The sequence below is a fragment of the Triticum aestivum genome, chromosome 2D (genome assembly GCF_018294505.1).
Source record: "Triticum aestivum cultivar Chinese Spring chromosome 2D, IWGSC CS RefSeq v2.1, whole genome shotgun sequence".
NCBI lineage: Eukaryota > Viridiplantae > Streptophyta > Magnoliopsida > Poales > Poaceae > Triticum > Triticum aestivum.
The window spans coordinates 638,002,949-638,018,095 of NC_057799.1; the positions used below are offsets into that span (position 1 = coordinate 638,002,949).

The window sequence follows — 15,147 nt, forward strand, 5'->3', positions numbered from 1 at the left end:
GGGGGGGGTCGGATATGAGGTATCTGGTTGTGGTCACGGGCATTTGAGGGGTTACCAATCACTGGCCACGGACGTGTCCGTGTGTGTCTGTGGACATCTAGGGCCCCGCATTTACTAGGTCCGGCTGTAGATGCCGCATTTGCTAGCTCTGTTTGCCTCTAAATATATTAAGATCTTTTTATGTCTAAATCAATGGTGTTATATAGTCGTGTGGCTTAATCTTGATTCTTGCCAGTATTGCACAAATCCGGAGAGGAAACATTGGGGACGACACATAGACAAACGCAAATGATAAGTGTCACATGTCAGGTGCGTGCCACTCTGGCCCTGACGTTTTTTGATGGCAATTCCAAGCACGTAAGGATGGCAAATTCCAGTGACAAAAGATAAGTTCCTGCCAAAAATAAACCGAAGCATGAAAATTGCCATGCTAAGCAACTAAAGGTGTCATCCTCACGTAACTAAACTTGTCGTCGAAAATGTTCGGAGTTGCCTTGCGCTTGCACCTGACGTGTGACACTTATCAGGGTCCTAGACAAAAAGGGTCATGTATTCATTGTTAGCTTCTTGTTTTTTCTTTTACATTTTTTATTTTTACAGCCGTGTCGGCTGAAATCTAACGGTTGGCAGTGCTTCCTCCTTAACCGGATCATCCTCGCGAGCTCCCTCTCAAACTGGCGACCCCACGCCATTCGTAGTCGGCGGCGCTGCCGTCACCGGCCATCCCTCTAAACCTCAAACCTGTCAACGTTGTGTCCAAAAATCCCATACCCTATCCAAACATTTCAATGCCTCCGACTTGCTACCACCATTGACGCCTCAGCTAATCGTGGCGCCTCCGTCTCTGGCTCGGGGTTATACGTTCTACTTTATCCAAATTGACCGATGCACCTTTTTCCTCAGGGAATTGAGATTAGCAAATGCGATAAGAATGGCCATGTGATCTGCGATCTTCGATTCTCCTCACTCTTGCAAATCTCGAACGATAGACACGGCTCAGCCAATTACGTTAGTTATCTACAAGATAGACATCTCTGTCAAGCGGCACGTTACCGGAGAGTACCTCGAGAATCAAGTGAGGGCATAGTTAAAAACTTCATGAGAATTTCACTGGAATTTGGTGATTTCGAGGGCTACCAAGGAAATTGTCTTGAAATTTCTGGCGATATTTAAACTAAATTCAATTGTAAACATCTCATTTTTAATCAATTTTTTCCAGAATGATTTTGAAATTCTAGACACGGGGCGATGGAGTGCAATAAAATGGGGAGAAAACATGAGACGACGCGTATAGTATGCAGAGTGAGCACAAGGGAAAGAAGCAAGCGTCACGGTGATGCTGACAGGACATTGTAGGTCGAGATGGAGAAGCAGGCGGCGAGAGCAATGTCGAGAAAGGAAACAGTGGAACCCAAGGGGAGAAATTTCTGAGAGTGTAGTAGTCGTCCTAAAAATAGTTTTCTAATAGTCGATATCGTTATCCTTCTGATCAAATTCTTTCAATCCCTTTGTATTTTACAGGAGTATAGATTTGTGCATCACCGTACTTTTGTTTCCGAATTGGCCGATTATCGCTGGCTTATTGCCCGAGAAATAGCAAGAACGAAATTGTAAGGGCTTGCATGTACAATTATTGATAACATACTCTTATCTTGTACTCCCTCAGTTCCATAATACTTGTTGCAAGTATTATGGAATGGAGGTCATGTATGACATTTAGAGAAGACAAAGAACATATTATACAAACACAATGAACTACTCCCCCTCCGTTCAGAAATAAGTGAGTACTAGAAAATATGTACCAGGTTTCATTGCAGCTGTTCTAGGTTGCATTGCTAAGATAGCACCATCACACGCCCTAAGCAGTAGTATTCCCACACACTAGTAGTGAGAATGGATTGGCCGAATGCGAATGCTTCTCGCACACGAAACACGTACTCCTACGTGTGTAGGCAATCGGGTCTATCCGGCGCACGTTACGAGGCGGCTACCATGTTTGCCGCGGTGATGGATCAGTCCAGTGTAAACGTGAGTTGAGTGTGTCGGCAGAAGATTAGCCACGGGCAGTACCAGGAGTGCAAGACTCGATAGAGAAATGACACTTTCGGCAACGCAGGGACGTCAACCCTTGGACTGGCTACAGAGCCGTGCAGCCTTCCAATTCTCAGCTCCGTCAACCCCACCGTGCGTGCGCGCACAAAATAAGTAATGCTGCATTGGATGCGGACCGATCGGAAGAGAATGTTCAGGCCGGTATGGCGTGCTTTATATACCAGCTCGCTTGCAACTGAGCCCAATTTATTCTTGAGCTTGTGGCCTAAAGGATACAATCAGTTTGACTTAATAGACCAATGGCGCATTTCACTCTAACCACAATGAATTCACGCGATACAATGGATTTTTTTGGATGGAGGGCTCACGTTTGGAATGGATCCACAAGTGAGATAATACAATAAAACGGTGTCCTGCCGACCCACGTTTGCAGCGACAGCGACTCAACGCTGTAGGCGATCGGAACTGCGGCCGCATATCCAGGAATAAGTATCTAGGGAGAACATGAGCTCTCTCAGATCTTAGCCACTGTCGGCCATCGGATCGAGTCTCTTGATGCGTTTCTGGGCGTCGGATCGAGCGGTGGGAGGAGCTAGGCCGTCGGATCGACATGGAGTTACTGCTACAATGAACAGTTTCACACCCCGCTATAAAGATCTCGTGCCACCGCCGTTATTCCCGTGCCCCGCCGAGGGCATTTTTGTCTTTTCACGTGTGTGGTCGTGCGTGGCGCGGTGTGGATGGCTGGGTTTCACGTATGGGCGAGGAGAGCGCCCGATTGGTTCACCCCCACCCCCACTCGTGCCCCTCTCCTTCGCTCCCGTCCTTCCCCACCGCGCTCCTGTCCTCCCCCGCGCGCCGCCGCCGCGCTCCGCCGTCCCTGACCTCACGCTTCCCGGCGCCTCCTCCCCACATCGAGGACTCCCCTTGCTCCGCCTCTTCTTCCTATCCGGCTAGAACCGCGGCGCACGACCTCTCACGCTCGCTCGCGGCCCTCAGCCGTGGCTAGGGTTTCGGGCTGGGCAGGGCAGCGCCTTCGCCGCCGGCGCGGCTCCGGTGGACTCCGACGGCTCCTCTCCGTCTCCTCCCTCCTATTTCTGTCCAGGAATCCATCCACGAGCACCACCCCTCCCCATGGCTAGACCAGCGGGACAGAGGGTGAGGGAGTCGCCATCAGCCACGGATCCAGCCGGCGACCCGCCCTCGGCAGTGCCCCACACCCAATCCCGATTGGATCTGGGCGAAGCCCCACCCCAAGGAGCGGCCGAGAAGCCCTGTCAAAGCTAGCCGCGGACCCCCAATCCATTGCTGTAGGAGTGCCCTTCGGCGGTGAGGAGGCCCAGGGTGACACGGCGCTGGTGCTCCCCAACGCAGCCATTTCGCTGACGGCCAGGTGATCCGTTCCCCTGATAGAGGTGCTGGTGTTCTCCTTCAGTTCTATGTTTCCATATTTCCATTGATTGTGTGTCTGATATTTTCGCAGGATTGTTGTTGTCTCAAGTTCCTCGAATTCCCGTACATGCCCGAGTCCGATTTGTGCTCGTGGTCGCCTTCCTGCCATAGCTACATCCACGGATCTGCAGGTTTAGCCCTCCTCTCTTTAATCCTCCTTTCTCAACAATATTGGTGTGAATGGTTTTTCCATGGCAGCCTAGGGTTCTTTATTAAAGGCTAGGTGATTTTCCTGTGGCTTGGTTGGTGGTCTATCTTGTTTTAGTTTCTCGTATTATTCCCGAAATACCAGGCATGTTGTTCTCTTTGCAGGAGAGACTTTTGTTGCCTTGCTTAATTTTGTTCGGTAGTTCCCTTTGTGTTTGGTAGTGGGACGTGTGTTGGTCTACACAGGTATTGCTTTTTTCCGTCAAATGCTACCAAACAAACCAGTGCCATGGTGGCTATGATGGGTCCTCTTAGATGTCCCTTCAGATTACAAATTGTGGAGGGACCGCTCCACAATTTTAGTCTTTTACTACATGGCTGCTAAGTACAGATAGATTTAGGACAACTACCTGCGGTAATTCCTTCTCTGGCATGCGTTTCACTTAATTCTTGATTTATGAATTCAGACCAAGTATGTACAATTGGTTGTAGGTAATATTCCCACTGCATCTTATGTACGTCATGTTCCAAGCATCTTCGTTATTCTCTATGATCGGCTAGACCACCGTAGTGTTTCATATGCATCATGTCCCAGGCAGTCAAATGGATTATTGAAATGATTCGGGTGACTAAAACTTCTTAGATTGTGAATGACTTTCTACTTTGGGTAATCAAATCGATGATATGTCTTTTCTGTGATGTCTTTCTTCATATGATCCAATTCTTGTATTTTTCATGTCTTTTAACTTTTTCCATTAAGCAGAAATACTAAGTTGCTGGTTACTTTTTTGTGTTCACAATATGATATGCCACATTCAAATGAAAAAAGAAGGCATCCAGAAAGTTATTCAGAATGAGAAAGAGAACCAAGTACTTGGGAGTGATCTTTTGCTTTCTTTCGATCCTTAAAATGGCCAAATACATTGATTTCTCACAAGCGTTGTGTGAGGATAAGATTGTTTTGCAAGCGTTGTGTTGTCCCCTATAAGGCTATGAGGTTAAGACATTATACTTCTTTTGGTATTTCTGCTAAATGCTTTTTTGCCTTTGTTAATTAGGGCACACTGGAGCCTGGTGATTATCTGTGTTCCTGGAAAAATGAGTAATTCAGGACCAATCGTATTTCATCTGGACTCCTTAGGGGTGCATCCTAGTGGAGGAATTGATGACGGCGGTGGTCATTTCCCAGGTTCAGCAGTGCATACTTGGAACAGGTAATAAAAAGGGAATCACTTAATTTTATTTGTATTTGCACCGGTAATCATGTTTAGCATATTAGAACAGTTTACTTTGAGAACAAATGGGAGGAAGAACGGTGCGATTTGATACCCTGTTATGCTGGTGTCAAGAGAAAATTCTGTGTTTAGTTTTTCTTAGATGTACAATTATCAGCCGTGAATCTTGTGCTCTCAATCAGTGTTTTTATTTTGGCTAAATTCTGAGTTTTTTCTGGATCTGACCAAACGATCCTGCAATGACAGCAAGAGGCAGCCCACATGAATCTATTGAGGTGCACCTTTATCTTGAGCATGACTCTGATTCTTAGTTAGACACCATGTTTGCAGATTCAAGTTCCAAAATCAGGGTACTGTTTTTTTATTTCTTGTTTATGTCTTTAGAATCTATAGGACAACAAACCGATTAATAACCAAATCTATCTCTACATTAAAGGATAACTCATTCCTAGGTTTCGCCGGTTCTGGATTGAAGTTCCCAAATTAGGATACTGTTCTTACTTGATTGTGACCTCTATGGTTTTTTATTTGATAGATGAGAGGGCCTGCAGAAGATGATCAATCAATGGAGACAATGTATTTGTCAAATTGTACTCATTGTTATTCATGTTTTTTGCTTGCCTGATGTGTGAAGTTAGCTAGGTCGGTCCTTGAAGGATTTTTCGGGCTCCTTCCCTTTCTCGTTGCCTGACTGCTTCATGGTCGCAGAATGACTTGTTCTTGTGATTCTGGTAGCGTTGTGTCATGCGTGTGAATTTGCGGTTGCACTTGCTTCATGGTCGCAGAATGACCCTGTTATGCGCTTGCCTGTATAAGAGACCTGATAATTTGTGGATAGGACGTGGGAGGCAAGACAGGATGGTTCATGGGCTGACTTCAATTATGCAGGAGAGCAATTGGTGCTGGTTACCTTCAAACTCAATCAACAACGTGCACTTTATCTTGGATTGCAACAAGTAGAGGTGCAGGTGGTACCTCCAAGAGAGGTCGTCCAGATTATCGTCTTAAATTCGTGGGTTGTGCAGTTATAATTCTTCTAATGTTAGTGAATTACCAACAAGTATTATATTGATAGGTATTTTCATCATGAATTTTAATAGCCACAGAAGCTGAGGTTCAAATCAAAAGTGTCACCATACAAGCGAATTACATTTATGTGATGATCTTTGAGTTTGATTCGTGTGTTTTATTTTGCAGATTTGTTTGGAGAGTTCTGTCCATCTAAGCACCATGCGTATGTGGCCAGTGAGTTTGCATTTGTGTAGAAAATTATTGCTACTAAAAGAAATGAAATGGTTTTCTTCATCCTTGTTTCAAACCAACTAATAAACTAGATGCTTGGAAGACTCTTTTCACTATATAGTTCATGTATGCACCTCTACTTGATAATCATAAATAGTTTGATCACACAATTCTTTCAAAAAACAAAGAATCTACTAAAAACAACCAGCAGATGATGTATCTGAAGGCATTTCGTTTCAGGTGATATGTTCGTGACTTAATTTTGTGGCCTACACAACTAATGTAGAGGTTATATAAGTGTAGAACAGTGATTTAGGATATGATGTTTTTTAAATACCTTTCGCGAATGTTTGTTTGAACTCCGTTCCGAGACCACATACTTTAGGAAAATTTTCTTATGTTTCAACCAAATAAGCTCTCAAAGGATTAGCAAGCAAATGGACCATTCCGATTAAACTATTTGTTCTAGGTCACAATTGAAGTATTGATATGTTCTGCCCAACGTTCATTATACCGAGTCATGTATTTTTTTTTCTGAACATACATTATATTTTCTAGAAATTGCTCCTCTGTTAGAGAAACATATAAATTCTTCTGTCTTTTTATTACATGATACAACCTAAGGAAATTGGAACGACTGATTTATGTGGGAAACTGATGGGATAAAGCTCAAAAGCTCACACCTGGATATTTTTTTGTCACACCTTCCAAATCGTGTAGAAGAAACGCTTACAAAAAGAAGAAAGAGACCTGGTTTGCCTTCCTTGCTGGCGTCCTTGTCATCTCCAACCCGCCCACAGGTATTGCAACTCCTTCCCATCTGGTTTCCTCCTATGAGATATTTTCTTCACTTGAGCTTTAGAAACATTTATTTAAGTGGTTACTGGTTGCTCCAGAAATTTGATATTAATATGATTTTGATATAGCCATGATGGCTCCTGTGTAGTTGTTTGGTTTGGTATTTGATTGTAAACTCTGGTTTGGTATTTTTAGTCGCATGTTTCAGTGGAAGAAGAAAAAATAGTGTCAAAGTAGAATGCACATCGTTGTGGCATAGTCGACTATGTCGTATGAGAAGATTTGATCAGATGGTCCTTTTTTATTCTTTCTGATTTTCTATAGATAGTTGGGTTTTCGGATACAAATATAATTTTGGTAATCCCATGAGTTTTTGTCAATGCCAGGTTTAATTGTTGACATAGTATTGAACATTTAGTTCAGTTAAATATCATGACAGATGGCTTCCTTTATTTATGTCCAAATTAAAAATCATATGCAAATAGACTTGTGCAAGAAATAAATTTTGAATTTGTTTTGGTCCATTGTCTCAGATCACACTGATTCCACTCTTTTTAGGACTCCAGTAGAAACTGCATGTACAAATAATAATATACATTTACATTGAACTTTGTTCTGTGTAAGTATGAGTAAATGCATTGATGTGTTCTCACTCTTTCTAGGACTATAATAGCAACTACAGTTTGACAGCGCCAAGGAGGCGCTACCCGATATACATCAATGATGATGAAGGTATATACATATACATTATGTTGGAGAGGGAGTAGAAGAGTGGGGAGGGTGAAACATATGCCTTGTGCATGCGTGAACCAAGCAATGCATTTGTGCCTTCTTTTTCTATGTGTATTTGCTCACCATCTGTCATGTTAAGTTGCGGACTAGCTATTTAACATTGTGTGCATAGTTCAAACATTTCCATCTTTGATAAAATCTTCTTGATCCATGGTAGGTTGGTGCACCAGACACGACACCAGAAGTTTCACTACTGCATAAGTGCGTCTTCAAGGTGACGAGGTGGACGGTAAGGTATATGCTTCTACTTGCCTCCGGTGCTTTCTATTTGATACATCAGTACTTCATAAGTTGGTCTGACTGTTTTCCCTCTCCGTAGTGAACTGCGGGATGTGCCGTTGGCTGATGATGTGCTCTCCATTAAAACCAAGAAGGCCATGCGCCACTGAAACCAGAGAGGTCAGATGTTGTTATGTGCTCTCCCTTTTTGTACGCCTGTTTGATCTTCTCTTTCTCACTTCAATGACTCTTGCGATGAGCATCTTGATTATGTACGGGTTGGAAATCGATATATGCAGGACCTTATCCTTTTGTTTGTGGATGCGTGAAGAAAGGATGGTTGGCTAAGGGGGTGTCTCTTCTAGGACAGTGTCACGTGGCTCTGTTAGCTTCGATTTTATGGCGCCCTGTTGTCCGATATACATTTATTTATGGATTGGACGCATCTGGTTAGTTCATGTTGTTATGTTGTTCAAGAATAAGCACATGTTGCAGTTAGTATGCTACTCTATGTAACCTCTTTGTCCTTGGGATTTCCTTTGCAGCAAACTAAATGGATTCTAAATGCTACCTTGGTCATTATTCTTTGTACAATGCATGCAGCAGTCTGCGAGTGTTTCTAATTTTTTTTTTGCTGGATTGAAAATTTCACAACCTATCCTCCTATATAGAAATCATGATATACCGTATATCTCACAAGTTATTTGCATCAGCTTCATGTGAAGTGGCGCCTGTCAAGTTTATCAAAAAAGGCAGTGAATGAAGCCACTTATTAGTATGAAGTGACACCAATGAAGTTGATCGACAAGGTGGTTGAATGAAGCCACTTATTAGTATGCTTAGTAGCTACGGCTTCATTGTTGTCTCTCCTTTATAATATTCACGCTCTTATTACTCCCTCTCCTATATTCACAATTTTGCTATTGAACTTCATGTTGAGTGGCTGCGCTTTCGTTATCGAACTTCATGTCGAGTTGCTATCTTTTGTGGTTCATAAAAGCACAAAACTCGACGCTAAACTTGAATTCCTATTAACTTAGCATTACCCGTCCAACTAAAACGTTGGGACCGGCACCCTCGCACCAACTCCTGATCTAGTGATTATTGAGAACTACTAGTTGTCTGCCATCAATCATGCTCATGAGTAAAGTAGTAATCATGAGCTCGATCACAAGCTGCGCTTAGACAATGATGCTCATGAGTCATGACTCTTATCCTGGCCGTGCTCGTGATCTCGAACGGCTGGTACGTATACGCACGCCTCCTACTTCCCCTCTCGCCCTGCTAATCTGCCATCAACATATTAATTTCTTGCATTAATATACTTATTAGTACATTTATATGGGACGAAAGGAATATATTAATTTATACATATGTACTCCTTCCATAAACTAAGAGCATGGTTAATACAGCCAACTGCTGGCTATAAGATGTTGCCATATCATCTATAGCCAACACATATAGTCGCTTATACAATAAGGTTAGCTATAAGATTAGTACTTTTTAAAATATTCTCTCTATCTCTTTTCTCACATTTATTGCATCTGTCTTGGAGCACGCATATAGTCAGACTCTTGCATGAGAGCCCACTCCCTTTACTTTTTCATGTCTCTCTCCTCCATATAAAATTGCCATGTAAGCACGCTATAAGCCCACTATTGTACTTGCTCTAATATAAAAGTGTTTGGATTACTACTTTAGTGATTTAAACGCTTTTATATTAGTTTACAGAGGAAATATGTGTAAAGATGGCGACTAGTTGCGGCCATATACAGGTCAACACTCAACACACATAGAAAAGGACAATTGCTGGTCATGGATCTCATCAACTGGTATCTACTGTGGGAGCGCGATGCATTTGTCATGCTAATACGAATTGTTAGTTAATTAGCATGATCTGTCACGAATCCACAAGAGCTTTCCAGCAGGATCCCGAAACCGAGGTGTCTAAAAAAATACGCATTTCTCTGATTAGGATGATAGCGACTAAGGTTACTGTTTGCTGTGTTGTGTTATGTGTGCTTATTCTTAGAGTGTGTGAACAGGGTTGAAGTACATGCATCATTGCATGCATGCTGCAAAAAACTTGTATGCCAGTGTGGTTACATGCATCACTATTTACAACCTAACTTAAAAACAATGTTTTTTGGGAGTACCTAGAATTCATCTAGATGATATATAATTTGGTCTCATTCATCTGGAAAACAAGAACAGATACAACCCACGTCAGCACACACGCATCTTATAGCATCACATCCAATGGCTATAAAATGTGAATGAGACCAAATTATATCTCATCTAGATGAGTTCTAGCAAAATTGTTGTTTTTTACATTTCAAGTTTTCATTATAGAATGAATACAAGCTCGACCAGTTTTATACTCGACTCATTGAGGACCCATTTGGTAACTGGGGCCTTGGATGTACGAGCAATCTGTTTTTTTCTTTCAAGGATTGAGTTTTCCTTTTTTTTTTTGCTTTTCTCTTGGTTGATTAGGCTGGGAATTAAGAAAATCTTTATAATTTTATAAATACGATTAATTTTCTTGTAATATCTATCTCATTTGTGAGTTGATATTGAAAACCCAAAGCGCACCAAATTTTGCTTTTGCTCTTTTGATAGTGGATAATTAGCAAGCAAGAATGCCAACAGAGGAATCTGTTGTTTTGACGTTAACGATGGCCCCAATTCATTGTTGGTTGTTGTGCTTTTAGGTCCGTTTTCATGAGCTGATGAAAACCGAATAAGTAAGTGCCTTCAAGTGTTTGTTTGGCATCATGAGCTTGAAGGGTTCCTAATTGCTGGAACTTAGTCCCGTCAAGACAAGTTCATCGTTTGATTGTCTGCTTGAAGTCGGTATTGAGGTTGTCCCCTGCTTTCCCCATACAGTGTATTCAGGTTAGTACATACTGTAGATACTTTAAAATATGCCTTAGTTATATGAGAAGAAAAAACACTAGGGCCCATTTGTATCTCTCCGGGGATCTGAATTCCTGGTTACAGCTCTGGACGTGTCGGAGTGTTTTTTCAAAGCCCGTCCTAGTGGTTTGCTGTCAAAGCCATTCAGTCCCCAAAAAATAAAGTTAAGGTATGCTAGCTAGAGTTAATACCCATAAGATCTTGACACCTAGTCATGGTTGTCGCACGTGGATAGCTAACTTCCACACATCCCTGTCCATGACTAGTTTTTATGATAGTCAATTTCCTCCTCTTTTTAGAATTCTCAACTCAACTAATCAGCTGACCGACTTAAGTTTGCATGCATTAGGATTATGTATATATGCAACCGTTGAACCATATGCAAAAATATTTAATTGTAGTTGGCCATCGTACATGTACCATCATATGTGCATGTTGGTATACAACTAGTTTCAATGTCTGTCTTGTACTTCCACGATGAAAAAAGGAATAAACGAGCTAGTCATACAACTCATAGGAAAAAAAAGGCAACAAACAAGAGCAAAAGCAGATAATTAATCAAGATTGGTGCCAGCGAATTTCTTAGTACCAATTCTCCATTAAATAGTGACATAAAAAGATTACATTGTAAAATCCATTGTCAAGTACAATGCACGACATTTAGGGAAGGAAACACATCCGCTAAGAAAATTTCAAAATTCTCTTGGAACCCTATTGACACTCTGAAAATGGGCCTAAGGCTTCGAGAACAAAAATAGTTAATCAAGCAAAATAAACTAAATAAAATGGTAGATCTATCGATCGCCACATATCTACATGTAGACAACGCAGTAGGTATAGGAGAGAACTTCTTGACATAGTCGAAGGGTGGTTTAACAACGACGAGAAAAATATCCATGCCTTGATGAAGATGTCACATAGTTCCTGCCAGTAGGCAGGTTGTGGCTATTGTAGGCATTATGGCAGAGTACCATGGCGGGGATCACGATCCAGGGTCATGGGAGCATCAACATCATGATAAGTTGACAGACTAACCATTGAAGGGGGCGACGGATCCATGGCAACATGACCAACCATCCGGACATCATCGAGAACTCGGACCATAGGAAAGACATCTTCCTACAAAAAAGGAGTTTGCGCCATCAGAGGAGGTGGTCAGAACATAGTTATAGGATTAACCACTGATACTACCTCGGTCTTTGGCAACACTGTCACATCTTGTTGTTGCGCTGGAGACAATGCATGTGCAGACCCTAAACGGAGCTTCTCCAGGCTTGCGTTGATGTCCATAAGGTGCTTCTCCACCCTCCATTTGAGGACGAGGGACATGTGATCGGGCATGTCATCGAAGCCCCGATAGTCACTGACGAAGAGGTCACTAAGCACGACCTTGATCTTCAGGTCGATGTTCTGCCATTGGACTTCGAAAAACTTGGCATTCGCCTTGTTGAAGATATCTTGGATTAAGCCAGCGTCTTGCTGCTTACTCTTGCATTGTTTTGATTCCAACCACTGGTTGTACTGCTGCAGGATCTCTTTAGCTTCCTTCAGCGATGGCCAGAGCACGTCCGTCTGGGCCTGGCCTGGAAGGTGCCACAAGAGACAACCTTGGATGTCACAAAGGATTGCAAGCTCTTGAGCCTTCTTCACAAGCATGGGCAAGTGCTTCCTCATTGTCGCCTTGCGCTTCGCAGCGTCAGCGATCCATTGGATCTTAGCCTTCCCCCGACGAGCCATCACTTCTATTTGGTTGGTGTGAGGAGAAGGAGGGGGAGGAGTCCTTTTTATAGCCAGATTTTATAAATTGGATGGCCATAATCGGTGCAAATATGGATGGAAACATTAAAGTTTTTTGTTTCCGATGGTCAATGTGTACATGTGCCCATTTTACAGCCAAGATTTTCTAGATGGTCACAATTGATTGATACGAAAATACTCAAGTAAGGGAACACGGAATATTTTTATTTTTGTAGATCAATATACACCCTCCAACAACCATGCAGAGAACACGAATGCTAGTTCTGGAATAGAACTTTGCACATAAATGATAGTTCTATGGATAGAATATAGAGCCTTGGCCTCCAAGGTGGGTTAACATACGAGTAGGATCGCACACTATCAAGGCGTTCGCATGGTGTTGTACAAAACAAAAATAAAACATGTCATGTTTAACTTTCTGTGCCCCTTTTGGCAATTCTAGGGAAAGTGGATTGCCGCATGGTGTTACTATGTTTTGTTTTGTTTTTAAAATGATTATGAAATCGGCTTTCTTCGAATAAATAAGGATATACTTCATTTCACATTATCAGATGTATTAGTTTTCTTAGATGTCAAACTTATATGGAGCAAAATGAGTGAATCTACACTCTAAAGTATGTCTATATACATTCATATGTAGTCCGTATTAACATCTTTAAAAGGTCTTATATTTACAAACGGAGCGAGTATTTGTCTAGATACAGATGTATAGAGAGATAATACCAACCAGTGAGTATGCATGGAGACCGACTAGGATTGTCTCTAACTCATATTCAAGTCGATTTTTGTCATCCGAAATCGTTCTCTCCCTCTCCTCCTATGCTTTCAGCTCACAAGTCGTCACTACCAGTTGAATAGTTTGAAGAAGAAAACGCCATTGCTTTGACTAATTACTAACATGCATGGCTAGACTCAAGTTGCACGCATTACTATTCCCTTACTGAGGTTTACCTAGAGCACCAAAACCAGGAGGAAAAGTACTTAACAGCGAGCCTGGTTACTCAGACGCTTGCTAGCCACATCCATACATGCAAATATAACCTGAAATGGATCGAGCTACGTAATCAGATCACTAGTGTGGTCAAGGATGTCTGGTTTGACACAGGAGGCTGCGATCATAAAACAGGAGCCTCGAACGCGCCGGCGACACGCTGACTGACATGACGACGCCGATCATCAGTTGCCGGCCGCCGGGGGCCAGGTGAGCTCCAGGCCGCCGAAGTCGTCCCACGCTCCCGTCGCGCCGGTGGGGGCGAGCGCCCCGTCGCAGCCACCCCACGGCGCCGCGAGCCCGCCGTAGAGGCGGTCTGTGGTCGCTGGTGTCCAGGGGAACCCGCCGAGCCCGAGATCGAACTGCGGCAGGAAGACGGGGCCGCCATCGGTGAGGAATGGGAAGACTGGGAGCGGATGGTCTGAGAGAGCGCGCGTCTCCTCCAGGTTCGGCTGCGGCGAGTCAGAGGAGGTCGTCTGGGGCTCGGCGGAGGGCCTGCGGCGCTTGCTGCTGCCGCCTCGGCGGCATGCCCCGCCGACTGGGACGTTGCGGAGCGTGCCGCCATGCGTCCAGTAGCGGCGGCAGGTGCGGCAGTAGTGGCGCGGCTGCGTGGTGCTGTAGTTGTTGTAGTAGCAGAACTTGGTGTCGGTGGAGCTGCACCGCGGGCACTCCAGCTTCGCCTGCTGCTGCGGGCTCTGGCCGTTGCCGTTCTTCTTGCCCGCCGCGCTCTCCTGGACCTGATCACCAGTTCACCGCGCGCGCGCATCAGTACGTGGAGTTGCCGTACGTGTAGTCATGTAAGTACGCAGTGAGCAGAGCAGTGGCTGACCTGCGGGAGTGCCAGTGGAAGCTCAGTAGCGTCGGAGGCTTCCGCAGCGAAAGGGCGCTTGGTGCCGGCGTTGGAGCTGGCGGCGGGGAGGAGAGAGGCGGAAGCTGGAGCCATCCTTTGCGGTGCGAGCAGAGCAGCGCATGCCCCGGCCGTCGCTTAAAAGGAGCTGCGGGCGTGGTGATTAGCTCTAACCGATCGAGCTACTCGTAGCTAGCTAAGTAGGGAGAGGAAGGAGAGAGTGAGACGCAGCGGTCAGTGTGAGCTGGATGGGCGGCAAGCGGCGGCGGCAATCAGATAATGATGGGGCTGACGGATCGATCGACGGGAGCGGTTGGCCCTGGCCTACTGGCTACTAGTGGTAACCTATGTGAGGACGTGCGTCCAGCGGGTGTCCTATATATAGAAGCCGGCAGAACAAGATGCTCTCCTTGCGTCCGAAGGTTGCTTCCTCCACCGTGCACGGTGCACCCCACGCGCGTCGCCGTCGCGTTCTATATATGTCTGTCTGGCACGACCGGCGACGAGGACCCGACGCGCACGGCCATGCCTTATTAGCAGTAGGAGTAGAGTAGGAGCGTTCAGTTTGCCGAGGAAACCGAACGGCAGGTCGGGTGTCCATGGTGTGGAGAGGAGACTGGACTACTGGAGAGCTCTCGGTCGTGGTGGATAGATGGAATCTTGCAACTTGCCGCTGGCAGCTAACCAGTCCGGTC

The 15,147-nt window shown here is 44.4% G+C and overlaps 2 protein-coding genes and 2 long non-coding RNA genes across 4 annotated transcripts in view; 2 read left to right on the plus strand and 2 right to left on the minus strand.

Moving 5' to 3' along the window:
- LOC123055217 (uncharacterized) overlaps window positions 1-1,669 on the plus strand; it is a 9,407-nt gene extending 7,738 nt beyond the window's left edge. The window contains exon 3 of the long non-coding RNA XR_006426551.1: window positions 1,220-1,669. This is a non-coding gene — a long non-coding RNA (uncharacterized lncRNA). The remainder of the gene's footprint in view (window positions 1-1,219) is intronic.
- A 1,186-nt stretch (window positions 1,670-2,855) lies between these two features.
- LOC123050652 (uncharacterized) lies at window positions 2,856-8,506 on the plus strand. Its single transcript, XR_006423812.1, has 7 exons — window positions 2,856-3,635; window positions 4,710-4,865; window positions 5,775-6,928; window positions 7,589-7,658; window positions 7,876-7,952; window positions 8,038-8,117; window positions 8,237-8,506. It is a non-coding gene; the product is annotated as an uncharacterized lncRNA (long non-coding RNA).
- Window positions 8,507-12,011: 3,505 nt separating this feature from the next.
- Window positions 12,012-12,593, minus strand: LOC123056119 (uncharacterized). Its single transcript, XM_044479848.1, has one exon. It carries the CDS (start codon window positions 12,591-12,593, stop codon window positions 12,012-12,014), a length of 582 nt encoding a protein of 193 aa, XP_044335783.1.
- A 646-nt stretch (window positions 12,594-13,239) lies between these two features.
- LOC123050653 (dof zinc finger protein DOF5.8) lies at window positions 13,240-14,800 on the minus strand. Its single transcript, XM_044473413.1, has 2 exons — window positions 14,435-14,800; window positions 13,240-14,342 (listed from the first exon to the last, which is right to left on the minus strand). Exons 1-2 carry the CDS (start codon window positions 14,546-14,548, stop codon window positions 13,791-13,793), a joined length of 666 nt encoding a protein of 221 aa, XP_044329348.1. The 5' UTR covers window positions 14,549-14,800; the 3' UTR covers window positions 13,240-13,790.
- Between the last annotated feature and the right edge of the window lie 347 nt (window positions 14,801-15,147).